This window comes from Lynx rufus, unplaced genomic scaffold (assembly GCF_022079265.1).
Source record: "Lynx rufus isolate CCGP_SWC_20201006 ecotype Redwood Valley unplaced genomic scaffold, mLynRuf1.p SCAF_6, whole genome shotgun sequence".
In the NCBI taxonomy this organism is placed as follows: Eukaryota; Metazoa; Chordata; class Mammalia; order Carnivora; family Felidae; genus Lynx; species Lynx rufus.
In genome coordinates, this window is record NW_025814878.1 from 2,185,315 (window position 1) to 2,212,355 (window position 27,041).

The window sequence follows — 27,041 nt, forward strand, 5'->3', positions numbered from 1 at the left end:
CTGACAGGGACCAAAAGCTAAGAGCTCCCTTAGTGCAGGCCTAAAGCAAGCCAGCAGTCCGCAGTGGGAGGAGGAGGGGGAAGCTGATTGGCTCTTCCAGTCTCAGGCCTTATTCTCCGGCTCCTCTTCTCTTAGCTTGTTAACCCTGGTTTCTGACTTCCCAGGGACTGAGCTGCAGGAGAGAGGAGGTGTGGGGGTTACTGTTCATGCTGGTGGTGTGTGTGTGGGGGGGGGCCTGTGGGGGTCTTCCTTGACTATTACTGCCTTGCCTGGCAGTTGTTGGACACTGTCTCTTGTGGTTTTGGGAGATCGTCTGTCACTGATAGTTTCTCACCCAGACCTCAGTCAAGAAGCAGAAAGACAGCATCGTGTTCCAGGGAAGCTTAAGAAAAGAAAACCAAATGTCTGTTTTATGCTGAACCCCAACGAAAACTAGGCCAGCGGAAAGTCAAATTTTATTTATTTATTTAATTCAAATTTTTAGGGAGAGAGATGGAGACAGTGGGTACAGAGGTGGGGGAGACAGGTGGGGGGGAGAGAGAGAGAGAGAGAGAGAGAGAGAGAGAGAGAGAGAGAGAATCTCAAGCAGGCCCCCTGCCCAGTGTGGAGCCCAATGCAGGGCTCAGTCCTGGGATTGACCCTGGGATTGTGACCCAAAGCAAAACCAGGAATCTGACACTCAACCAACCGAGCCACCCAGGCTCCCTATTTTAATAAAAATAGATATTGTGTCCAAAGACCAGTCATTTAAACACAGCTTCCAAAGTGCTTACACAGAGATGTTTGCTTTTCATTTAGCACTAAGAGACAACAGTTGGGGCCAGAATGAAATGTCGCATACTTACCTTAAACAACGCCTTTTAACTTAAAATGTGCCAATGTATATCCATTCAAAACTTTTCAGATGAAAAGCCAGAAAATGACTGGAGCTACCCATGACCACACTAATAATGCACTGTCTACGATATCTGTGTACAATTCTCTAGAGTGGAGTGGGAACTTGAACATGTCTGCAAAGCAATCTGATCCTTTCAATGTTCAGTGACTTTCCCAATTTTCTATATTTGTCTTGCTCACATCTAACTGAACAGCGATTATTTTTAGTGCATCACCTTTATTGAAACCTAACAAAGTAGTCCCTTTAGTTTTCATTAAAATAACTTCCTTTCTCACATTTTATCAGTTTACACAACTACTTAATCAAATCACGTAATTTTGGGGTGCCTGGCTGGCTCAGTCAGTAGATGTGTGACTCTTGATCCCCGGGTTATGAGTTTGAGCCCCACGTTGGGCATAGAGCCTACATAAAAGAAAATTTTTTTTAGTAATATAATTTCAGTAACTAGTGAATAAGTAAAACTAGGCATAAACCTGTTTGGGGGAAGAAATACACCTGACTCTCGGTAGGCATCCAACCCAAGCATCCAACCTGGGGCAGCAGTGAGTGGTCTGACCCTGATCGTGCATAATCTATGGGCATCTGTCACTGTGCTCTGCAGAGGAATGCAAAGATGTCTGTTAATCTGGAAAGCAGTTGATGTGGACTGTGTATAAAAACTTCTGTATTCTGCTGGAAACAGCATGATATGGTGCAAAAGCATTGGCCCCCGACTATGCCTTCCTCGGTCTGCTGTCCTTTGCTGACTAACTCACCTGGTTTGACACTTTTGTGATAGCTTTACCTTTAGGGCAGTGGTTCTCAACTGGAGATGATTTGGCCCCCAGGGGACGTTTGGCAATGTTTGAGGCATTTTTTGGTTGTCACAGCTGGAGTGGGGTGCGTGCTGCTGGCATCCAGTGAGTAGTGGCAGGGGTTGGATAAATATCCTACAATATGCAAGGCAAACCCTGAAAGAGTCATCTGGTCCAAAATGTCAGCGGTGCTGGGGTAAGAGCCCCTGCTCTGTGAGTTCTGGCCTTTGACCCCAGACTCCAGTGTTGTGGCAGCCTCGGGCCTTCTCATCAGCACTCAGAAGCCACAATCTTTCCTGAGTGACAGGCTCTCCAGGTCTGTGACGAAGCTCCTGAGGGTAAGGATGGTGGCTGGTTTTAACCAACTCTTAACGAGCTGAGCACATAGGTGCATCATTGTTTAAAGAATAACAACAGAACAAGAAGTTTAAAGCACCAGTTGAAATCCTTTCTTTTTTTTTTAAATTAAAAATTTTATTAATGTTCATTTATTTTTGAGGGGGGGGAGGGGCAGAGAGAAAGGGAGCCACAGAATCCGAAGCAGGTTCCAGGCTCTGAGCTGTCAGCGCAGAGCCCGATGAGGGGCTCGAACCCACAAACTGTGAGATCATGACCTGAGCCGAAGTCGGACGCTTAACCGACTGAGCCACCCAGGCGTCCCTGAAATCCTTTCTCAGTCACACTCCAACTCCAACTGACGGAATCAGCTGCCACTAAAGTTTATGAATTCTCTAACGCCTGGATCGAAGGTAGAGGTGGAGAGGCTCGTGTTGTGAGCAGGCTGCGTGGGTTTGGCAGCTTTTTCCATGGGGAAATACAGGAGGGGGATTGAAAGGAAGAGCTGTTCTGGAATTTAACAGTGTTGGGCTTGCCCCTTTCCCATTTTGCTCTTCCCTCAGAGAAGGGGGGGTCGTGGAACATTGGGAGTGAACTTTGGCACTGGAACCCACTTTTTGTCAGGATATTTCAGAAGGTGGAGTCACCAACCAACTAGTCTTTTAAAAAAAAATTTTTTTTTTAATGTTTTTTGAGACACAGAGAGACAGAGCATGAATGGGGGAGGGTCAGAGAGAGAGGGAGACACAGAATCCGAAGTAGGCTCCAGGCTCCGAGCTGTCAGCACAGAGCCTGATGTGGGGCTCGAACTTACAGACTGTGAAATCATGACCTGAGCCGAAGTTGGAGGCTCAGCCGACTGAGCCACCCAGGCGCCCCACCAACCAACTAGCCTTAAAGGGAAGCATGTACCAGGATGCCCTCATGGCTGCATGTTGATCAATGAACATTCATCCAGAAAAGCGGCAGGGGGGCCAAACAGAAGCATGGCCACACCCGGGCAGGGGCAGGGGGTCTACATGACAGAGAGCCAGCTGGGGTGAAGCTGAACCAGATACGTCACTTGCACAAAAGCGCTTGTACATATGTGGGGCTATTAAAATGAAGTTGAACCAGACCAGTCTCAACCCAGACTGTGGCTGGAACTGGTGGGGCCACATGACACCCAACGCAGGAGCCATCCCTCCTGGACATAGACTCCCCTTTCCATCCCTGCAGGCGAGTGCCAGCGAGCCTTCTGAAGAAGTGGGGGGAAGGGGAGGGGAGTGTGGTAGGAGGAGTCCCAGGTGGGAAGGAGACCCTCCGATTGTGATTGTAAACTCAACAGTGGCTGACAGTTTGAGAACCAGATTGGATTATGGAAGGCGGTGGACTGCCCTATTGGTTTGCTTGGGTTGGTAAAGCAAAATACCGTAGACTGGCTGACTTCAACAACAGAAATCTATTTTCTCACGGTACTGGAGGCTGGGAGTCTGAGATTAAGCCGTCAGCAGATTGATTTCTCCTTTGGTCTGTTTCCTCGGTTTACAGATGGTTTCCTCTCAGCCTGTGTGTGACGGTCTTTATCTCCTTATAAGGACACCTGTCACACTGATTTAGGGCCCACCCTAATGCTCTCACTTTTTACATTTATTTATTTATTTATTTATTTATTTACTTATTTATTTATTTATAAATGTGAGTGCAAGCAGGGGATGGGCAGAGAGAGAGGATCTGAAGCAGGCTCTGAGCTGACAGCAGAGAGCCTGATGCGGGGTTTAACTCAAGAGTCTTGAGATCATGACCTGCGCTGAAGTCAGATGCTTAACCGACTGAGCCACCCAGGTACCCCTAATATTCTCATTTTATTTTATTTTATTTTGAGAGAGAGGGCACAAGTGAGTGAGGGCAGAGAGACAGAATCCCACAAGGGGCAGAGAAAGGGAGAGAAAAAAGAGGGCTTGTGCTCACCTGACGTGGGGCTCAAGCTTACCTGATGTGCTGCTCGAATTCATGAACCATGAGATCATGCCCTGAGCTGAAGTCTGATGCTCAACCATCTGAACCCCCCCAGTGCCCCTAATACTCATGTTAATTTGAACACCTTTTTGAAGGCTCTGTCTCCAGGGTACCTGGGTGACTCAGTCAGTTGAACTTCTGATTTTGGCTCAGGTCATGATCTCACCATTTGTGAGTTTGAGCCCCACGACTGGCTCTGTGCTGACAGCTCAGAGCCTGAAGTGTGCTTCGGATTCTGTGTCTCTCTCTCTACCCCTTCCATGCTCATGCTGTCTCTCTCTCTCAAAGATAAATAAGCATTAAAAAAAAAATAAAGTCCTTATCTTCAAATACAGTCACATTACAAGGCACTGGGGGTAATCCCTAACAACTGGATTAAGTACTAAACAGGTCTAGGACAAAACTAAGATGTCTGCTCAGGGGAGAGTTGAGTGTTCAGGGTTAGTGTTGAGATTAAGAGAGCTTTTGGTTTGTATATCACTGAGAGGATACTCTTCAAACCCTGGACAGGAGTAATTGATCAGCCTTCTTTCATAACCAACCAGAATATCGTGTATCAATGTATAGCTGAGTAGTTGCTTAAACTAAATTAATATTCTTAGGATGGAGACACTTGTGGGCTTGTTTTCCACAATTTTATGCTATTTCCCCACAAAAGGGCCAGTGAAGATGCAAGCCAATACCAGAGTGGGGGGAGGGGGGGATGGAGGACAGGATGGCTAGTCTTATGGGACATGCCTGAGATGGGACCCAAAGTTCATACTATTCCCAGTAGACAGGAATCTTCCAGAGGTTCTGGCATGAACCTCTGTGGTGTATGAGGCCAAGCCTCCTGCACACCTACTCTGGTTCCCCGCCGTGGGGTGTAGTCCCTGGCATACGCTGGCCAGGATGTGTAGCCAGTCTCAGATCCTTATGCTTCTTGGTCATTGCCCTCAGTGATGTGAGTCAATTCATCTTGGGTAGCTCTTGAGAATTATTCTTAGAACTGTGCCCATGAATTCAATTTTACTCCATGATAATGTGGGGATATTAATTGGATCTTTGTGGTATAATGATTGACAGACCAACTCACTCCTTACATAGGATGCGTTGGCTATGTTGTGTTTTGCCTGGTGTGATGGTTAATATTATGTGTCAGGCTTCAGGTCCAAGAATTATGACCTGAGTTATAGGCAAAAGATGATAAGGCCTGGGGCCTTATCATAAGATAAGTCAGGAGTTGAGAAGACAGGAATATGTCCTGAAGAAGCACGGGAGGGGGAAGTTTCAAAACGTGGGCCACACACAAGCAAGATAGGATTGAGCTCAATTTTATTGGCGCAAGGAATGTGGGAGGGGGTGGGGCACTGTTAAGGTGTGCAGAGCATGTCAGGGTTAACAAAAGAGAGCAACATAGTACACTCAAAGCTCAGCTCGCTGTGTGCGTGACTCGGGCACATCACTTACTGTCTTCACGAAAAGAGGCATAATAAGCCACTGCACAGAGATGTGTAAATTAAGAGGTGACGTAGAGCCTTTGACCTAGTACCTAGCACATGATGAGGGTCTGCTCGCTAAGGTTGGTTCCCTTCTCCCTTTATGGATAGGATCAACCCACTACATACATGCCTTGTTCAGTAAAAACACTTTCATTCTGAAACAAGTTCCTCTTCTCCTTTTCCAGTAGTTAATGTGTTCTTTGAGCATGCAATCTAATTATAATTAGCCTGAAGATATGGGGATGAGGGGAAGCTCACTTCAAAACCTTTGTTAATGATGCTACATCTCTACCATCACTTTCCTTTTTAGCCTGGATCACTGATTTTATTTTAGCAATTTAAGTACTACCTTTGGTCCTATTAGCAATCCCAGCTACGCGAAGGGAAAGGTTGTACAGCAATTCTCACTTAGTTTCCTGCCTGGGTAGGATTTGCAATATGAGGGGTATAGAGTAAAAGAGGAAAAAAAAAAAAGAATGTGGCTCAGGTCATTCCACGAACAGCCAGGGTTTGTATCCAAGCACGTGGAAATAACGCCTTATATAAAGATATCTGGCAGAGTGACTATTTGCCAATCCACTACTCATTTTCCCTTTCGTTCTCGAATTTCACATTTTTCAGACTGGAAATGTGCACAGCTTAATGACTACATTTCCCAGCCTCCTCGGTAGCTAAGCGTAGCCTTGCACCTAAATTGAGTGGAATTTGTTGGGTGAATCTACCACAAGGATCCTTAAAAGGGAGAGAGTGGGGGCCCAGTCTTTTGTCCTTCCCTCTTCATGGGAAGGAGGTGAGATGGTTGGTGCTGTAGAGGCTGTTATGGATCATGAAGCGACTCTGAGGACAGAAGAGCTTGGGTCCTTGATAATTTCATGGCACTGTCATCCCAACCCTGGTTTACCTACTCCGGATCGCTTTTACATGAGGGAATGCTTTCCTGTGTTTGAGACACTCAGTCACTAGAATATGAATGCAATTAATAACTGGCTCAAAATGATGTTATCTCAACCCGTATTTTGTCTCCTCCAGCCAATATGTCAGTCTAAACCGTCGTAGGTCTTAGGATGGCTGTGAAGTAGCCTTGGGAAGTTTATTCAAGGGGAATGCACAATTATGATGCCTATGTGGCAGATGACATCCTGAGCTGGCTGGAGGAATTGGGGACAGAATCCAGTCAATTGTAATCTAACTCCTTGGGCCAATACTGAATGAATACTTCATATAGTGGCCGACTAAAAAAGAAAAAAAGAGGCCTGTTTATTGGGTGTGGCAGTCAAAGAAGGTAAAAGACTTCTCTTAACCTCCAGTATCTCCCAAATCCTTGGTGTCGATGTAGATACTCTCACAGTCCGAGTTGTTTTCTGGAAGGGTGGAGCTGTTACAGATATGGTGTTAGAGATGCTTCTATGGGACTGTTATTGTCACTACCTTACCCTCCAATTGTTGCTTGTTCAAAAGGGCATTTCCCCGAGGTGGTCAATTTAACAGAGAGAAAGCTCACAAGCAGGGGAGGGGTGGGGAGAAAGGGAATCCCAAGCAGGCTCCACACGGTCAGCAAAGAGTCCCCCATGGGGTTCGATCCCACAAACCCAGGAGATCATGACCTGAGCCGAAATCTAGAGTCAGATGCTTAACCGTCTGAGCCACCCAGGTGCCCCGCAAGCAATACTGTTCTAACTAGCTTGCCCCTCGTGGTAACGATGTCAGACTCCCTGACTGAAAAACTGCTTTCAATGTGTCTCACTTCAACTAAAATGCTTCTTGCTTTCCTCTATCCAACCATATGTTTGGATTTTAAGGACATGCACAACTTGTCCCCAACGTGATTTTCCTCCTTTACCAGGTCGTATACTCTTGATTTCCTGTCAGCATGCCCCAGGCCTCTTGCTGGGAAGTCAGCTCAGTGGTTCTTGTTTACTATTCCCCAACCCAAATGCTAGTCATCCTTGTGGAGGGGTGGGGGTAGGGGTGGAAGAGAGTAGCTGAAAATCTATGCAGCACCTACTCTATGGTTCCTTTTATATTATTCTATTCAATAAGGACCCAACATAGATCAATAATTGTGTAAAGCTTTCCTAACTTCTACACAGGGAGGATTCACACAATTCAGGATTGTTTTTTTAATTGTTGAGAAAGCATTAGTACAGCTCATTACACTGTAAGAAACAGCACGAAAGAATCCTTCCTCTTGTACTTTTTAAAATACTCTCCGGAGCAGTTGGTTCGTGGAAGTCATCCCCAACACACACACTCAGGACCTGACTGCTAAGGCTTAGTAATCAAGAAAGTTTGGACTTTCGGTTCTAATCCGCTATTTTACTTATTAACTGTGTGCTCAGGGCAACCTGCTAAAATTTAGTGAGCTCATTACTGTCGCCTGGGGTCACCCAGGAGTGAAATAAAGATGAATGTATATAAACCCTGCTGCGTAGTCCCTGGCACATCGTGTTTAGTAACACTATTATCAGACGGCCCTGGGCTTGGCTCCGGCCCGAAGGTCAAGTTCATTGGAAAAGCAAGGTCACTCCTGGCAGTCGTCAGAGGAGCATTGTTGCTACACCTTACCAGCGCCCAGGACCCTCCTCACTGAGGGATCCTGGCCCGCTAGGGCGCGCCAAGCCAGCTCAGGGAAACCGCAGCTTTCGCTCGGAGGAGGTCACCGGACCGCAGGCCGACCCCGGCGTGCCGGCAGCAGCGAAGAAGCGGGGAAGCACCGGCCCCACCAGCCAAGGCCCTCCCCGCGGACCTCCGAGGGGCGGGGCTTCAGGTCGTACCATCTTACACCGTGGAGGGGGGGGGGGGGAAGCATGGCCTTTCTTTTGGCCACACGCACAGAAGCGGGCAGGTGGGCGCTGCGGTTCTTCTGACTCCCTGAATAAGGTCCCTCATGTGCCTCTTTCTCGGGTCCCCTGGGCCCCCAAAGGGGGCGGGCTGGCTCAGGCAGCGGAGACCGCGCGCTGCGCGTCCCCCCCCCCGGTGTGGGAGCGGCGGGCGCAGGGGGCGGAGCCCGTGGAGGACGGCGGTGTCCTTGCGGCGCCGCCGGGGACGCGGGTCAGTGTACGCCGGTGGGTCGGCGCGGTGACTCGAATTCAGGAAAGCGACTAGCGGCATCGCTCACTATGTTGTCCCGGGCAGCGCTCAGGTGAGGCGCCCGAGCGGCGCGTAGCAGCGGGGACGGGTCACGGCCCCGAGGGCGAGGGGTGCGGGCGGCCTCCTCCAGCGGCCCCGCTCCCTCCGTACCCGCGCTGGCGCGGCGGCTCCCGGGTACCTACGGGGACGCGGCGTGGCGGGGACGCCGCGGGCGTCCCTGCCAGAGGGCAGGTGGCCTCTGAGCGCATCCGGGTGCTGCCGCGGCGCCGTTTAATGCTTCAGAGAATGTGGAGGGCGAGCGAGCAAGCCATAGAAAGGCCCAGATGCGCCGGGACGTCCACAGCCCTGTCTGCGTAGACACGTGAGCGAATCGGTGTGTGTGTCTTTTCTCTTTCCAGCTCGAGCAGGACGCTGGTGCCGGCGCTGGGGGCTCTGGGTTCCAGGCAGAAGCACAGCCTCCCCGACTTGCCGTACGATTATGGCGCCCTGGAGCCTCACATCAACGCCCAGATCATGCAGCTGCACCACAGCAAGCACCACGCGACCTACGTGAACAACCTGAACGTCCTCGAGGAGCGGTATCGAGAGGCGCTGGAGAAGGGTAGGTGCCAGGCCGCCCGCCGGTGAGAAACCGCGCGGGGAAACGTGACGGCGACGCGGTGCCCCTCGGTTCCGTGGGGCCGCTCCACGCGCTCTTGAACTCACTCAACCAGGGGTCAGACTTCACAAGGAAGGTGCCCATTTGGTGGGAAACTGAAACAGGCTTGTGGTTATTTACTAATACTTTAGAATTCAGCGTAACACTATCATATGGACGTCACACTTTAGTTTTTAAAGAGCTCAGTCGACAAAACCAGTCGTGTGTGGACTTTGTGGGTCTGGGTCTGGGGATGTGTACGAAAATGCCGTGTTTTAATGTCTCTGTACAAAATACTGTTGCACTTTTCAGTCTATCGATCAGTGGCTTGCAGGAGGAAAATAATTGTATGTATTGCTTAATGCGCTACACAGTTCAAAACGTATTTTTTTTTTAAGCATATTTTTGATGACGTTCAGCCCTCTGAAATTTGTTGGGTAAATTTCAGACAGTGGCAGCTTGTTGAATGGGGGCATCTAGCGGGAAAGTGTAGTATTTCAGCTCGGTTGTGGATGAAGTAATTGGCTAAACAGAAACAAGAGGAAATTGCCACATTCTGGAAGATTTGTGACAGAAACCTGGAGCATGGGGAAAAAGTTTGGTACTTGTTCGGGAAAAGGTTCGGGGTTTTAGAAAATAACAAATTCGGGAAAGATGTGGTAATGATGACAAGGTGGGGAATATCCCGATTGTGAAATTGTTTCCTGCATGACAACATCTGACAACTTGAACCTTTCTTTTCAATATTTTAAAAACAACTTGAATTTCAATCCTTTCCTTGCGCAATCACATCTTTACTTGTGTAACGGAAGCTACTGAAAGAAAAAGCTTTACGTTATGTTGTGCTATGTTGGCCATAAGTTACTAAGTACCTGCAGAGCTTTTTCTTTTATTTATTTAAAAAAAATATTTTAAAGACTATTGAAGGGTTAAATTTTGATGTTTGAAAATTTGGGGCAGTAATGTAAGTGAAATAACATCATCGATCTCATTATAAGGAAGTAAATAAATACTTTTCAAACAGAAGTATTTAACTTTTATTGTATTTTACAGGAAAAAAATGGAAACCAAAGAAAATGTTGAACTTAAGAAAAGTATTTTTTTTTTTTTAATTTTTTTTTTTTTTCCAACGTTTATTTATTTTTAAGACAGAGAGAGACAGAGCATGAACGGGGGAGGGGCAGAGAGAGAGGGAGACAGAATCGGAAACAGGCTCCAGGCTCTGAGCCATCAGCCCAGAGCCTGACGCGGGGCTCGAACTCCCGGACCGCGAGATCGTGACCTGGCTGAAGTCGGACGCTTAACCGACTGCGCCACCCAGGCGCCCCAAGAAAAGTATTCTTAAAAGCAGATATTAAAGCCTCCCAAATTTCTGTTATCATAATTATTATTATTATTTTTAATTTTTATTTATTTTTGAGACAGAGAGAGACAGCATGAATGGGGGAGGGTCATAGAGAGAGGGAGACACAGAATCCGAAACAGGCTCCAGGCTCCGAGCTGTCAGCACAGAGCCGGACGCGGAGCTCGAACTCACGGACCGTGAGATCGTGACCTGAGCCGAAGTCGGACGCTTAACCCACCAAGCCACCCAGGCGCCCCTATCATCATTATTATTTTTTAATGCAAGCTCTATGCCCAATGTGGGGCTCAAACTCACAACCCTGAGATCAAGAGTCACATATTCTACCGACTAAGCCAGCCAGGTGCTCCCCAAATTTCTATTAAATCTTAAAAATGATTAAACTTTAAGAGATTGCAATTATTAAGTTAGTTTTTAATAAGCATGTTTCTTTCCCATTAGAAAAATTTAGTTACTGTTGATTTATTAGAAAACAATATAGGGGCTCCTGGGTGGCTCAGTCGGTTGAGCATCTGACTCTTGATTTGGCTTGAGTCATGATCCCAGGGTTGTGGAATCAAGCCCTGTGTCGGGCTCCAGACTGAGCATGGAGCCTACTTGGGATTCTCTCTCCCTCTGACCCTCTCCCCCTGAGCCTCTCCCCCATTTGGGCTCTTTTCTCTAAAACTAAAACTATATGCACACACACACACACACACACACACGTGTTTATGTATGTATATATGCATATATATGTATATATGTATGTATGCATGTATATAAATATATATAAAACGTGTGTGTGAGCATGTATATATGTGTGTATACACACGTGTATATAGAAGTATATAAACATACAAACATTTATATTTAGGATGACTTTCCTAGAATAATTACTAAGACACTGATCTGTAAGAAAATTATTTTGTAAACATAACAACAACAACAACGAGAAGTTGGCATCTTAAAACAGCTCTCCAAGATTATCTGTGTATTCTGGTATCACTCGGCCCTCTTCTCCTTTCTGAGATGTGCCCAAAGAGCAGATTAGAGAACCTTTTCTTTCATGTAAACTCCCTAAGCACGGAGTCCTCAGTGGTTCTGTGTATCTTCCACTTTGCCTCTTAATGTCTGGTGAATAATAAGCACTCAGGACTTTTTTTTTTTTTTAATTTTTTTTTTTAACATTTATTTATTTTTGAGACAGAGAGAAACAGAGCATGAACGGGGGAGGGTCAGAGAGAGGGAGACACAGAATCTGAAACAGGCTCCAGGCTCTGAGCTGTCAGTACAGAGCCTGATGCGGGGCTCGAACTCACGGACCGCGAGATCATGACCTGAGGTGAAGTCGGCCGCTTAACCGACTGAGCCACCCAGGCGTCCCATAAGCACTCAGGACTTCTTGAACAAGGGAATTCCCATTTTTCCTAACAGTTAATCTTAGTTTCTTGAAGGCCTGGAAAAGAATATTTTATTTTGCGTACTTGTTCAGCAAGGTAGAAAAAGTCTTCAAATGTGACTTTTTGTTTTTAAGTACAGATAGCAGAGAATTAATTTTTTTTCCATAAAAGCTACATTTAATATATTCAATTACCTAGTCAATCAACAAACATTCATCAAGTGCCTGGTATGTAGGAGGCAATCTAGCAGCCCCTGGGATACAGCAGTGCAAAGAATTCCTTGTTGTTATTGGAGCTTTCATTCTGGTGGGGAGACAGATGAATGAGTAAATAAATATGTAGTATGCCAGGGGTCTTAAGTCCTCTCGAGCAAAACAGGTTGGGGAAGTGGTGGGGAAGTGCCCATTTTCTCTTGTGGTTTGAGAAGGCTTCCCTGATGAGGGTGACGTTTCAGCGGAGGCCTGAAGGAGAGATGTGGGAACAAACCACGAGGCTATCTTCAGGAAGGGTGTTCCGGGACGGGCAGCCGCCATCAGTGGAGGCCGTAAGCTGGGCGCATGCCGAGCCCCTGTTGTACGTGCAGGGAGACCAGTGTGGCCAGAGCTGGGCCAGTGAGAAGACACACAGGATCAGATGATTTGCCCCTCTGAAGCCAGTTGTAGGGACTTGGGGTTCATCGAGTGAGAGGAACAGCCTTTGGAGGGGTCTGGCTCAAGGATGCTGCACTCGCTTTGGGGTGTAGAGGAGCCCTCCGGCCACTATTGGGAACAGAGTGTGGGGGGCACATGTGGAAGCCGGAGACCAGGGCGGGGTGGTGGCTCAGATGCAGGCAGGTGACGCTGCTGGTCTGTACCACAGGTTAGCAAGAGGGGGTCAGATTCTGGATCTTTTTTTTTTTTTTAATTTTTTTTTTTAATGTTTATTTATTTCTGAGGCAGAGAGAGACAGAGCATGAGTGGGGGAGGGTCAGAGAGAGAGGGAGACACAGAATGAGAAGCAGGCTCCAGGCTCTGAGCTGGCAGCACAGAGCCCGACGTGGGGCTCGAGCTCACGGACTGTGAGATCATGACCTCAGCCGAAGTCGGTCGCTCAACCAACTGAGCCACCCAGGGGCCCCATGGATCTGTTTTAAAGGGAGAGCTGGCCTTGCCGGTGAGTATGTTGGTGGGCTATATGTGAGGAAAGGAGTAAGGAGTAAGAAAGGACAAGTTATCAGAAATGCCCTGTGAAAAATAGCTGGCACTTGCTGTGATGAGGAAGGCCATTGGAGAGTAACTTTGGGATTGAAATTCTCGAGTTCAGTTTTGAATATGCTGAATTTTTTGTTAATGTAACATTGAACTGTTTTCCAGTGAATAGTTGTCTATCTAGAAAATGAGAGCTGAAAATGTACCATTTAAAAAAAAAAGTCTATTTACTTGTTTATTTTAAGTAATCTCTACCTCCAACGAGGGGATCAAACTCACAACCCTGAGACCCAAGAGTTACATGCTCTACCGACTGAGCCAGCCAGGCGCCCCTGAAAATTTACTATTTAGTCTGTGAAAGCACACATTTCAACCTTCCATTATTTTCTGTTGTTCTCTTTGTTATTGCTGAAATGTTTTTTTTATAATTTTTTTTTTTTCATTTTAGAGAAAGTGAGTGGGGGAGTGGCAGAGAGAGAGAGAGAGAGACTTAAGGATCTTAAGCAGGCGCCACACTGAGCGTCGGACACGGGGCTCGATCCTATGACCCTGGGATCATGCCCTGAGCTAAAATCAAGAGTCAGATGCTCAACTGACTGAGCCATCCAGGCGCCTCTGAAATCTTTTCTATCCAAGAAAACTTTCACTTCTTTGAAGCTCAGGAAAGAATTTTCTACTAGCTTTGCCCCTGATGCCGGACCTCTCGTTAGTTGTTCACGTTACTAATTGAAATTGACAATCCACTGGAACAAATAATTTTTAAGTAAATCTTTTTTTTTTTGTAGAATCTTGAAATTGTGGGATTTTAGGACCTTATAGGGATGTTACAGATAAGCAAGTACAATTACCTGATGTTTTACAAAGAGAGCAAATGGTGCATAGAATGTTTGGAAAGAAAGAATTTTAAAGAATATGTTTGCATCTTTACATTTCAGGTGACGTTACAACTCAGGTAGCTCTTCAGCCTGGGCTGAAGTTCAATGGTGGAGGCCATATCAATCATTCCATCTTCTGGACGAACCTGAGCCCTAAGGGTGGTGGAGAGCCCAAAGGTTGGTAGATATTGGTGCAGTCTTAGCTACATTTGTGCATGATAGGAATGGCTGTTGCTTTTCTTACGTTAATTCTCTCTGAGGTGTCACAGTGGCCTATTTTTCCTAGCAAGGAGTACAACAAAGGTGTGACTTTCAAAGGGACATATGTAGGAACGGAGAATATATTCAGGGAGTTATTGTGTCTTCAGATTTTATACACACATACACACACACACACAGTGTCAGATATGGTGTCAACTTTTGTCGAAATGTACTGTATTTTACATTAGAACAAGACCAGGAAACAGTTTTTAGAAGAAGTGAGTGCCCTGGGTGGGTTAAGACACTTGATCATTCTGTACTTCCTTCATCTGTAAGGTACAGGGAAATAATAGATCCGTTTTGAAAATTAAGTAAGTTATCAGATGTAAAATGCTTTGAATAGTGCTTTTTGCTATTATTTTACTACTCTCCCCAGCTGATAAAGAGTCAGTTGTCCCAGGAAATTGGGTTTTCCAGGACACGTGCAGGTAGCGAGGGGAGTACAGAGCCAATGACCTTGCTCACTCTGGCTGTTTACGTGACTTACCGTGTCCTGTGTGGAGGCCCAGACGACTTTAATTAGCCTCCTCACCCCAGGGAAGGTGCGGGGCATAAGTAGAGCTCTCCTTGTCCCTGGGCTTCTGGTGCATACCTTAAGTTTCTGTGGGTTTGTTCGTTTTTAATTGGTGTATGGTGAGCATCTCATGTACTTGTGGTAAGCAGTCTCATTTGGAAGTAAAGGTGAATGGGGAAGTCAGCATGGGAAGCTGGACATTCTTTTTTTTTTTTTTTCTGAGTTAGGTGTGGAGACAGTGATGTAATACTGTTGACGTTTGGTGAGTTAGCAGAATGTCAGATATGCCCATATTCAGCCAGTGGTACTTTGCCAGTTTGGGTTGTCTGTACCACTTTATTCTGTCATTTGTGCTTATAATAGATAATTACTTTTATTTTTGAATTTTTAATTTTTTTAAGTAGGCTCCAATTGCGGGGCTTGAACTCACGATCCTAAGATCAAGACCTGGGCTGAGATCAAGAGTCAGACACTTAAATGACTGAGCCACCCAGGCACGACGATAATTACTTTTAACTCAGTGGGATAAGAGAAGTGATATTTTTAGCCTACTTGATTTAGTTGATGTGCTCCATCTAGAATTATATTCTACATTGCCAGAGAATAAAAGGGCTGTAGCTCTTACAGTGTACCCTCAGTTCGGTGATAAAAGACAAAATTACTCTTCTTAAAATTATATAATTGTGATAAGAAAGCTCTCAGCTGCCGTGGGGAAGAACCAAATAACAGCCATAAAATTTTACTATTCCCAAATCGAGACAGAGTAGGTAGGGTAGAAATCAAAGTAAAAGTTTTCTGTAAAAGGGGGGGGAAAAAAAGCTAATGAAAAAATTACTCCTTTTCTGATGGAAATAGCACAGCGAAGGAAGAACTTGCTCTAACTTGGTTCAGTAATAAACATGTGAATTAAAATCGTGAGATCTTGTGATGCCAGGGTGAGGGCAGGAGTAACAGTGCTGACTAGGCTCACTGGGTTATGTTACGTCTTCCCTATGAGGTCGTCCAGTTGTTTCTGGTGCCATATGACAAGAATATTTTAATATATGTAATAGAATTCTTGATTGTAATTGTTGCAGTCTGTTCATTTGTGGGTATTTTTGGATTTGTTTTTTAAATAGGGGAATTGCTGGAAGCCATCAAACGTGATTTTGGTTCCTTCGACAAATTTAAAGAGAAGTTGACCACTGTATCTGTTGGCGTCCAAGGCTCAGGTTGGGGTTGGCTTGGTTTCAGTAAGGAACAGGGACGCTTGCAGATTGCTGCTTGTTTTAACCAGGATCCCCTGGAAGGAACAACAGGTTAGCTTTGAAAATTATTTCACATTCATTGGTGGGAAATGGTTCACTGTAAAGCATTTACCTTGAAATAAGGAACGCGAGCAGTGGTTAAACCTATCGTGAGCATGTACTAAATCTTAACAGATGATACCCAGAGCCTCGTGTAAGCAGAAATGCTCTAAAAGTCCTTGATGTTTTGTAACATTAGCGCATGTAATTTTACAGATACATTAACAAAAAAGGTTTTTTTTTTATCAAAACATTTTTTTAATGTTTATTTATTTTTGAAGGAGAGAGAGACAGAGTGTGAGTGGTGGGGGGGGCAGGGAGAGAGGGAGACACAGAATCCGAAGCAGGCTCCAGGCTCCGAGCTGTCGGCACAGAGCCCGATGTGGGGCCGGAACCCACAGACCACGAGATCATGACCTGAGCTGAAGTCGGACGTTCAACCGACTGAGCCACCCAGACAGACCCCAGGTGTCCCTAACAAAAAATGTTTTAAACATAAACTCTGCTTCATTGGACAGAATTCATGTCAGCTTACATAATTGCATGCACTGAAGTTGGATAAACACCACAAAAGAGGAAAAGGCCTATAAGCTGAGTCCAACTTCAGCCCTGGGATGCAGCCCATCTGCTGAGCACCTGTGGTCAAACTGGGACTAGAGCTCAGGTTTCCAGACTTCTGCCTTTTGGGGGATTTGGTCCAGGAAAATATTTGGCTTAGAGGCTCCAGGCTGGCTTCACCAATTCCTTTTTCATGTTGAGCCAGATTGAATTAGAATGTCTTTAGGAGATAGTCCTGAGACATTGATCTTCAGATGTAATGCACCTACAGTGATGTCTTTTTGTTTTTTAATTTATTTTTTAATGTTTATTTATTTTTGAGAGAGGGAGACACAGAATACGAAGCAGGCTCCAGGCTCTGAGCTGGCAGCACAGAGCCTGATGCAAGGCTTGAACCCACAAACCGTGAGATCATGACCTGAGCTGAAGTCAGACGTTTAACTCACTGAGCCACCCAGGCACCCCCAAGACCTACAGTGACATCTTAACGGCAATCAGCAGTAGTTCTCAGCCACGTTTTCTTTTCTTTACTTTTTTTTTTAAAGATACTTAATTTATTTAGGTTTATTTATTTTGTGAGAGAGAGAGAGGGAGGGGCGGAGAGAGAGGGAGGATCCCAAGCAGGCTCCAAGTCTAGCACAGAGCCTGAGCTGCATCTCACGACCACGAGATCATGACCTGGGCTAAAACCAAGAGTCTTGACGCTTAACCAGCCAAAGCACCCAGGTGCCTCTCAGCCACATTTTCTACCTCTACACACGTCTGCAGACTTGCTTACATGACTTTCCTGAGTATATTCAGATTTAGCCAAAATCTGAACAGCTCTTTTGGGAAAGAGATGCCACAGAATTTGTAAAACCAACAGAAGATTTGTGAGCACCGACTAGAGAGTCGGGTATATCTTTGAAGGCACCTGGCCGAAAAGGCTAATTTCTAGGTAAATCCTGGCTACACCTGCTTCCCTTCCACTTGAAGAAAGCCCATTGGAATGAAAATAAGTGGAAGTCATGGCAATTTATGTAGGGGAGAAGTCATTTATAAACTGTTACCTTAATTACTCATAATGAATGATGAATGACATACCTCACCACTGATCAAGACCTACTGGTTGATCATTGTTTTCCTAGAGGAGGCTGTCATTCAGTTGGAGAGTTTTTGAAAATGAATGTTGCATAAATATAAGTAATTCTTTGCATATACTATTTCATTTCTAAGAATTGTGTCTTTTTCTTTAGTCCTATTCAGTTTTCCTTGTTAACTGTTATTTCTATAAATGTCTCATAAATGCTTTGTATTCTCTAAGACTGACATTATTAGCCTTGGGAGCAGAGCAGTTTTCCTAAAACTCCCCTGACTGCTTGGGACCTTCGGAAGGTGCTCAACCACCCCATAAACGTGGCATCCTTACCGATACCCCCAAGAATTGCCTCATGGATAGATTTGTTGGTATTTTAAGCATTGCTGTTAAAATACTGTACTTAATTTTCCCAAGTCTTTAAAAAATTTTTTGCTATTTATCACGTTTTCTTCCAAAGAGTAAAGTTTAAGGGCGCCTGGGTGGCTCAGTCGATTAAGCATCCGACTTCAGCTCAGGTCATGATCTCACAGTTTGTGAGTTCAGGACCTGCGTGGGGCTCACTGCTGTCAGTATGGAGTCCACTTCGGATCCCCTGTCTCCCTTTCTCTCTGCCCTTCCCCCTACCTCTCTCTCAAAAATAAATAAACATTAAAAAAAATTTTTCGAAGAGTAAAGTTTCAAATTTTTTATAGGGTATTTATTCTTAGGCAAATTTTCTGTCTGTAAAACAAGCTGAAAAATGGATGGGAATTTTGCAAAGGGTAATTTGGGTAATTTGGTGTGCATAGGATAATCGAGAAGAGACAATAATATTTCAGATTGAAATTCACAGTTTTTGCTTTTTTTCCCCTCTTCTTTCCAATAGGTCTTATTCCACTGCTGGGGATTGATGTGTGGGAGCATGCTTATTACCTTCAGTATAAAAATGTCAGACCGGATTATCTAAAAGCTATTTGGAATGTAATCAACTGGGAGAACGTAACTGAGAGATACATGGCTTGCAAAAAGTAAAACATCGTTACACTGAGCAGAATAAGCTTTTTACGACTATTTTCATAGCAGTGCAGAGTACCGTAGTATACCAGTAAGCTGCTCTATAGTAGCATTTCTTAATGTAGGTTCTTCAAGTATTTGATAAACATGATTTAATGCTATGAACTTCCTGTTCTCAAATTTTATTATTGGGCAATGGAAAACAGTAAGTGCTTTGTATGATTTAGTCTTGATTGAACATTTTCTTCAAGAGCTGAAATAGCTAGGAGGTTATAATTGTCGTCATAAAGCCATCAAAAATATCTCAGCCCTTAGGGCCGCTGGAGAAGCCTTTTGACCCTATTGTATTGCAGTTGTAGAAAACCTGGTCCTTTGCCCCAGTTGTTTATAGAAGATTAAATTTATTTCCCAAGGGAAACGTTCAGTGTTTCTATTGAAAACTGCTCTTTTTGTAAGTAATCTTCTGTCTACTAGTACTTCTGGTAGATATCACCCATTGGCCTTTAATTATTTTTGGTCACATGTTACACAGGGTTAACACCATTTTGTCTTTTAAAAAATATAACTTGATTGCTAGTTGAGAATTGCTTTATTATGACAAGGAAATAGTCGTGCATTTGAATTTTTCTGTTGGGAGAAATAGGAGGACTTGTGTGAAATTTTGTCATCAGACGGAAATATGTGTTGTGTACATGCTCAAAATGGGCAGATTCGGGCCTTGTTGATAAAATGAATGTTGGGAATGGGGCCACAGATCATTCTGGCGGGGCACTTGCCCCCGCCTTCCAGTCCTGTTCATGAGCATCGCTTGGGGTGGGGGGAACCAGCCTGAATCAGGTGCTGCCTGCCCACAGAGGCAAAGGAGTTGGTTTCTGGATGTGGTCAGCAGCGTGTCCCCATCCAGGAACATTTCTTTTCGAAGACTTGTTTTTGAGTTACTCTATCATTTTTTATCGATGTGGTCAGCAGCGTGTCCCCATCCAGGAACATTTCTTTTCGAAGACTTGTTTTTGAGTTACTCTATCATTTTTTATCTTTTCTTTTAAAAAATGTATAGTCACTATAGAAACTTTATATTGTTTAGTCCTTTCAGTAAAGGCAAACGATACCCATACTCCAGTGACCCAACATGTCAAATTATGTTCCTGGTTAGCTTTTGCAGGTGGGACTGTTGAAATGTAGCAGGGATCCTTTCTGTAATTTGGCTTAACATTGTCATGCATTCCATGTTTCATTATTTTCTTTATTTTTACTGGCTGTATAATTTATCAATTGGACACTTCCTAATTTATTTTACATTTCTGATACTGAATATTTCATTGGTTTCTAATTGTTACTTATTCAAATAATGTTGTGGTGAACAACCCACATAGGTTTTGCCTTCTATTGGAATATTTTTTCTATATAGGTTTTTTCTTAAACCTATTCAGTAACAGAATGTTTTCCTAAGTTAGTGTATTATTTTTTCCCTCAAAATTTATTCTATTTTTTTTTTGGCTTGGAAAATGGAGTAACTTAGCAGTTTCAATATTGAAGACTGAAGTTAAAAAAAATTTTAATGTAAGGCGCTTTTGTTTTAGAATTCAAGTAGAAAGTACTTAGGCTTTCTGAATTGTCAGCAGTGTTGATGAGACCAGTGGTAGCTCTTTATGTGCCTGTGGATTGAAAACACTTTGGAGACAAAGATTGCCATGCTTTCTCCCACAGTAAAGTCACTTTCGTGGAGCACAGATGGGAGTCATGTGATTACTGCTTACATATATACATACATATATACACATGCATGCCTATATAGATATATACACACATATGTATGCACACACGTATATATAAACAAGGCAGTGACTCTGTTTAAATGGACCATGTAGAAAAGTAGAACTTTTTGAAAGATGGGCTTTTCAATATAGTCTGACAGATCATGGTTTGTCTTGAACTAACAAAGATACGCAGAGACTACTGATTCATACAGTGCCTTTTGACTTTTACTAAGCTTTAGCATTTCAAAAAAATTCAATGTTGAAATTTCTATGGGGCTCTATTTTTGCCTCGATTTTACGTTGAGGGAGTGAGCGACAGCACACTGTTCTCTAAGGTTTTGGTTTCTCCTCCCCATCAGATTTTAAGAGACTAAGATAAATTACAGATAAAGATTTTAATCATCCAGTGGAAAATGAGACTTTAAGATTTTGTTTAGCCCGGTTTTTCATTGTGGAAATCAATAAAAAAGGTAAAAGCGGCTGCTTCTGAAATAAACCCGAGTGTTGTTCATCCAAGAGGGATTTTTGTGGCCGAATCAGCAGTGCCTGCTCTAGTTGTAAATGTGCTTCAAACGCCATTGCGTGATTAGTACTGAAGGACAACAGGACACAAGGCAAATACTGCCTGAGGTAGAATCTACTGCTTGAACCATTGTGTAATAATTAAACTTTGATGTTGAGAAATTGCAGTTTTACTGCACACCTCAAATTCATGATCTTAAAATGAGATTTGAGTTTCCAGTGAATACCTTTAAAAAAAGTACCACCGGAACCATAAAATTAAGATTGATTGGTGTTGTGAGTCCTCTCTCGAACTAAGTCTAAATACAAATTCTATTTCCTGTTTTGATTTCAGGGGAGCTACTGTTTGGGAAAGCTATTAGGTAAATGTTTTATAAATTACTGCTTCTCATTTTCAGTCATACCTAATGATTTTGGCAAGCTAATGTCCTGTTTTCTTAGGTACGCATCAAACCTGGCACACATCAGAAATCCTATAAAGTCCTGGATAGTTTTCATTTAATTAATCGATAGAGAAACAATTATTTTCCTATTGTAAGTGTGAAGCTTTTTGATTGTTAATAAAAGAATCTACCAACCATCAAAAAAGGTCTGCATTATGCATGTGTGTTAAAACATTAGTAATCCCATAATGCTTTGTCATTTTTACTGCTTTTCTGTGGGAAAGGGATAGTAAATGTTAGGTAGCATTTTAAGCATTCTTAAAACCCAGAAGGCATATGAACTCTCTCCAGTCATATCTGTAGTAACATCTGATAATAGCATAGTGTTTTTATTTCATTTATTTTTTATTTTAGAGCATGAGTCAGGACAGGGGCAGAGTGGGGGGGGGAGAGAATCTTTTTTTTTTTTAATTTTTTAAGGTTTATTTATTTTAGAGACAGAGTTCTAGTGGGGGAGGGGCAGAGAGAGAGGGAGACACAGAATCTGAAGCAGGCTCCAGGCTCTGAGCTGTCCGCACAGAGCCTGATGCGGGGCTCAAACTCATGAACCATGAGATCATGACCTGAGCAGAAGTCAGAGCAGCTTAACCAACCGAGGCACCCAGGTGCCCCGGAGAGAGTATCTTAAGCAGGCTCCTTGCTCAGTGTGGAGCCCAACACGGGGCTTGACACCAGGGTCATGACCTGAGCCAAAATCAAGAGTCAGATGCTCAACCAACTGAGCCACCCAGGCGCCCCAACAGCATAGTATTTTCTATGCTAAATTATAAAGTCACAACATCTTTGAACACTAACCAGATGTAGAATATTGCCCTAACTACATACAGCACATCTTGTGATAATTGGCTGTTTACTTCTTTTTTTTCCATAAAATTCTGGGCTGGTGATATTTTATCCACTCTCGTATTGGGTATGAGCTTACCTCATGAATCTTTCCCTGGACTGTTTGAAGGATAATCTTGGAAAGGGAAGTGAGGTGCACCTGTGTTGGGTGAAGTCTCCGCTCTTCTGTGTGTGCTTGAGAACAGGTGCAGTTCTCAAGATTCTTCTGGAACATATTAAAAAGACTAAGACCTCAGACTGCGGAAAGGAAAGGATGTGCGGTTCTGAGTCCCACTGTCGCTCTCAGTGCTCGTCTTGACACAGCGGTAATTCTAGCTTTGTCTCGGCCCCCGCTAAAGCACAAGCTCCGGGAAGGCCAGGGACAGAAGATTCTTGTTCGTGTCTTTGCGACTCAGCACACAATTCTAGGCCCATTTTCAAATATTTTTATTAAGTGGTGTGGAGGGGAGAGTGGGTGGTGAGCATTGAGGAGGGCACCTGTTGGGATGAGCACTGGGTGTGTATGGAAACCAATTTATATATATATATATATAAAAGTAATAAAAAATAAAGATCTTGGTGAAAAAACCCCCAAATGGTGTGATTTAATACAGGCCTCGTAAATACATGTATTTGCAAGGTTCAGGTCACCTCTGCAAGTTCACCTATCAAAACCCAGAAGGACGTTTGAAGGCAGAGCTGCTGTGACCACGAAGGCCTTATGCTTGCTCATCTCCCTGTCGCCTTCGCCCGTGGCCCTGGGAGAACAATGAGTCAGGTCCCGGCAGGCCCGGGTCCCGGTCCTGGTGCTTTGACTCAGGTCAGCTGTGTGATACTGGTCAGCCTGCCTGCTTTGGGTCCTGTCCCTCTGATGTGGAACGATGGGTTTGGAGAGAGCATCTTAGGTGCCAACTCTAGCATTTGAGGGATTTATCTGTGTACCGACCAGACTTCCGGTGGATGAATGTATACTGAGGATACGAAATGGTCATGTCATTTGCAAAGGGCCTCCATCCAGCTTATGTCCCTTGAACAAGGGTTCTCGGACAATAGAAGCCTTGCTGGTGTTGTTCATTGTGGCTCCATCTTTCACTGGGGCTCAGGAAGGATGCCGGGAGGAAAAAAAACAGCGAGTCTTTTAGCCTCTGGTCCCCACTAACATTTTTAAGTGGTATCGAAAGGAGCGGTTCACTTGGCTAAGCTGTCTCCTGAGTGCCAACTCGTATGAAGTGCACCTCAACTAAATTTGGGCTTTATTCCTTTTATCTCCCCTGGCCAGGAACAATGTGATTAATCTATCATTGATTAGGAATATGTTATTTTTCTTTTATTTATCTGAGAGAGAGAGAGAGGGAGAGAGAGAGACAGCGTGAGTGGGGGAGGAGCACAGAGAGAGGGAGAGAGAATCCCAAGCAGGCTCCACACTGTCAGCACAGAGCCTGATGCAGCGCTCGAACCCACGAAGCCACGAGATCGTGCCCTGAGCCGAAACCAAGAGTCAGGCACTTAACCTGTGCCACCCAAGCGCCCCTGTTACTTCTTTATTGCCTTATTAAGAGATATTATCCTATATGCCATTGACTTGTGAAATTCTTCACGAACCTATGTTAAATTCTGGCAAAGATTAAAAAAAAAAAAAAAAAAAAAAGGAGAGATCTTGGGGCTCAAACTCATGAACCGTGAGCTGATGACCTGAGCTGAAATAAAAAGTTGGACACCTAAATGACTAAGCCACCCAGGCGCCCCTCTTGAGGTTTTGGTTTTAGCAATTCTGACAGATGTGAGGTGATACTGTGGTTTTGATTTGCATTTCCTTGATGGTGAGTGATGTTGAGCATCTTTTCATGTGTCTGTTGGCCATCTGTATGTCTCCTTTGGGGAAATGTCTGTTCGTGTCTTCTGCCCATTTTTTAATTGGACTGTGAGCTTTTTGGGTATTGAATTGTATAAGTTCTTTATATATTTTGGATACTAACCTTTTATTGGATATGCCATTTGCAAATATCCTCTCTCGGTAGGTTGTCTTGTAGTTTTGTTGATTATTTCCTTTGCTGTGCAGAAGTTTTTATTTTGATGAAGTCCCAATAGTTTATTTTTGCTTTTGTTTTCCTTGCCTCAGGAGACATATTTATAAAGAGGTTGCTATGGCTGATGTCAGAGAAATTACTGCCTGATGTCTCTTGTAAGATTTTTATGATTTCAGGTCTCACATTTAGGTCCTTAATCCACTCTGAGTTTATTTTTGTGTGTGATGTAAGAAAGTGGTCCAGTTTCATTCTTTTGCATGTAGCTGTCCAGTTTTCCCAACAGCATTTGTTGAAGAGACTATCTTTTTCCCATTGCATATTCTTGACTCCTTTGTCAAAAACTAATTGGCCCTATCATTGTGGGTTTATTTCCCGGCTCTCTATTGTGTTTTATTGATTTGTCTATTTTTGTGTCAGTACCATACTGTTTGGATTACTACAGCTTTGTAGTATATCTTGAACAGGGATTGTGATACCTCCAGTCTTGTTCTTGATCAAGATTGTTTTGGCAATTTTGGGTCTTTTGTGGTCTCTAGTCTCTCTAGGTTTTCTATATATATTATCATGTCATCTGCAAATAGCGAAAGTTTTACTTCCTCCTTACCAATTTGGATGTCTTTTATTTCTTTTTCTTATCTGATTACTGTAGCTTAGGACTTCCAGTACTATGTTGAATTAAAGTGGCAAGATTGAACACTTGTCTTATTCTTTAAAAATTATTTTTTTTCTTTTATTTATTTTTAATTAATTAATTTTTTATAACTTGTTTTATTTTTTAAAATTTACATCCAAATTAGTTAGCATATAGCTCAACAATGATTTCAGGAGTAGATTCTTAGTGCCCCTACCCATTTAGCCCATCCTCCCTCCCACAACCCCTCTTGTAACCCTCAGTTTGTTCTCCATATTTATGAGTCTCTTCTGTTTTGTCCCCCTCCCTGTTTTTATATTATTTTTGTTTCCCTTACCTCATGTTCACCTGTTTTGTCTCTTCAAGTCCTCATATGAGTGAAGTCATATGATTATTTGTCTTTCTCTGACTGACTAATTTCACTTAGCATAATACCCTCCAGGTCCATCCATGTAGTTGCAAATGGCAAGATTTCATTCTTTTTGATTGCCGAGTAATACTCCATTGTATATACCACATTTTCTTTATCCATTCATCCATCGATGGACATTTGGCTATTGTTGATAGTGCTGCTATAAACATGGGGGTGCGTGTGTCCCTTTGAAACAGCACATCCCTATCTTGTGGATAAATGCCTAGTAGTGCAGTTGCTGGGTCGTAGGGTAGTTCTATTTTTGATTTTTTTGAGGAACCTCCAGACTGTTTTCCAGAGTGGCTGCACCATCTTGCATTGCCACCAACAATGCAAAAGAGATCCTCTTTCTCCGCATCCTCGCCAACATCTGTTGTTGCCTGAGTTGTTAACAGTAGCCATTCTGACAGGTGTCAGGTGGTATCTCATTGTGGTTTTGATTTGTATTTCCCTGATGATGAGTGATGTGGAGCATTTTTTCATGTGTCGGTTGGCCATCTGGATGTCTTCTTTGGAGAAGTGTCTATTCATGTCTTTTGCCCATTTCTTCACTGGATTATTTGTATTTTGGGTGTTGAGTTTGATAAGTTCTTTATAGATTTTGGATACTAACCCTTCATCTGATGTCATTTGCAAATATCTTCTCCCATTCTGTCAGTTGCCTTTTAGTTTTGCTGATTGTTTCCTTCACTGTGTAGAAGCTTCTTATTTTGATGAGGTCCCAGTAGTTCATTTTTGCTTTTGTTTCCCTTGCCTCCGGAGATGTGTTGAGTAAGAAGTTGCTGCGGCCAAGATCAAAGAGGTTTTTGCCTGCTTTCTCCTTGAGGATTTTGATGGCTTCCTGTCTTACATTGAGGTCTTCATCCATTTTGAGTTTATTTTTGTGTATGGTGTAAGAAAATGGTCCAGATTCATTCTTCTGCATGTCGCTGTTCAGTTTTCCCAGCACCACTTGCTGAAGAGACTGTCTGTATTCCATTGGATATTCTTTTCCTGCTTTGTCAAAGATTAGTTGGCCATACGTTTGTGGGTCCGTTTCTGGGTTCTCTATTCTGTTCTATTGTTCTGAGTGTCTGTTCTTGTGCCAGTATCATACTGTCTTGATGATTACAGCTTTGTAGTATAGCTTGAAGTCTGGGATTGTGATGCCTCCTGCTTTGGTTTTCTTTTTCAAGATTGCTTTGGCTATTCAGGGTCTTTTCTGAATCCATACAAATTTTAGGATTATTTGTTCTAGCTCTGTGAAGAATGTGGTGTTATTTTGATAGGGATTACATTGAATATGTAGATTGCTTTGGGTAGTATTGACATTTTAACAATATTTGTTCTTCCTATCCAGGAGCATGGAATCTTTTTCCATTTTTTTTTTTGTGTCTTCTTCAATTTCTTTCATCAGCGTTCTATAGTTTTCAGTGTATAGATTTTTCACTTCTTTGTTTAGATTTATTCTTAGGTATTTTATGTTTTTTTGTGCAACTGTAAATGGGATCGATTCCTTGATTTCTCTTTCTGTCGCTTCATTGTTGGTATATAGGAATGCAACCGATTGCTGTGCGTTGATTTTATATCCTGCAACTTTACTGAATTCATGAATCAATTCTAGTAGTATCATGAGTATCATGTATCATGTCATTTGCGAAGAGTGTGAGTTTGACCTCCTCCTGGCCAGTTTGGATGCCTTTTATTTCTTTGTGTTGTC

At 43.5% G+C, this 27,041-nt stretch overlaps 1 protein-coding gene across 1 annotated transcript; it reads left to right on the forward strand.

Annotated features, from left to right (window-relative positions):
• Window positions 1-8,397: 8,397 nt before the first annotated feature.
• SOD2 (superoxide dismutase 2) lies at window positions 8,398-21,595 on the forward strand. The gene is made up of 5 exons (XM_047101289.1): window positions 8,398-8,649; window positions 8,996-9,198; window positions 14,099-14,215; window positions 15,932-16,111; window positions 18,601-21,595. The coding sequence occupies exons 1-5, from the start codon at window positions 8,627-8,629 to the stop codon at window positions 18,744-18,746; spliced, it is 669 nt and encodes a 222-aa protein (XP_046957245.1). The 5' UTR covers window positions 8,398-8,626; the 3' UTR covers window positions 18,747-21,595.
• The last annotated feature ends 5,446 nt before the right edge of the window (window positions 21,596-27,041 follow it).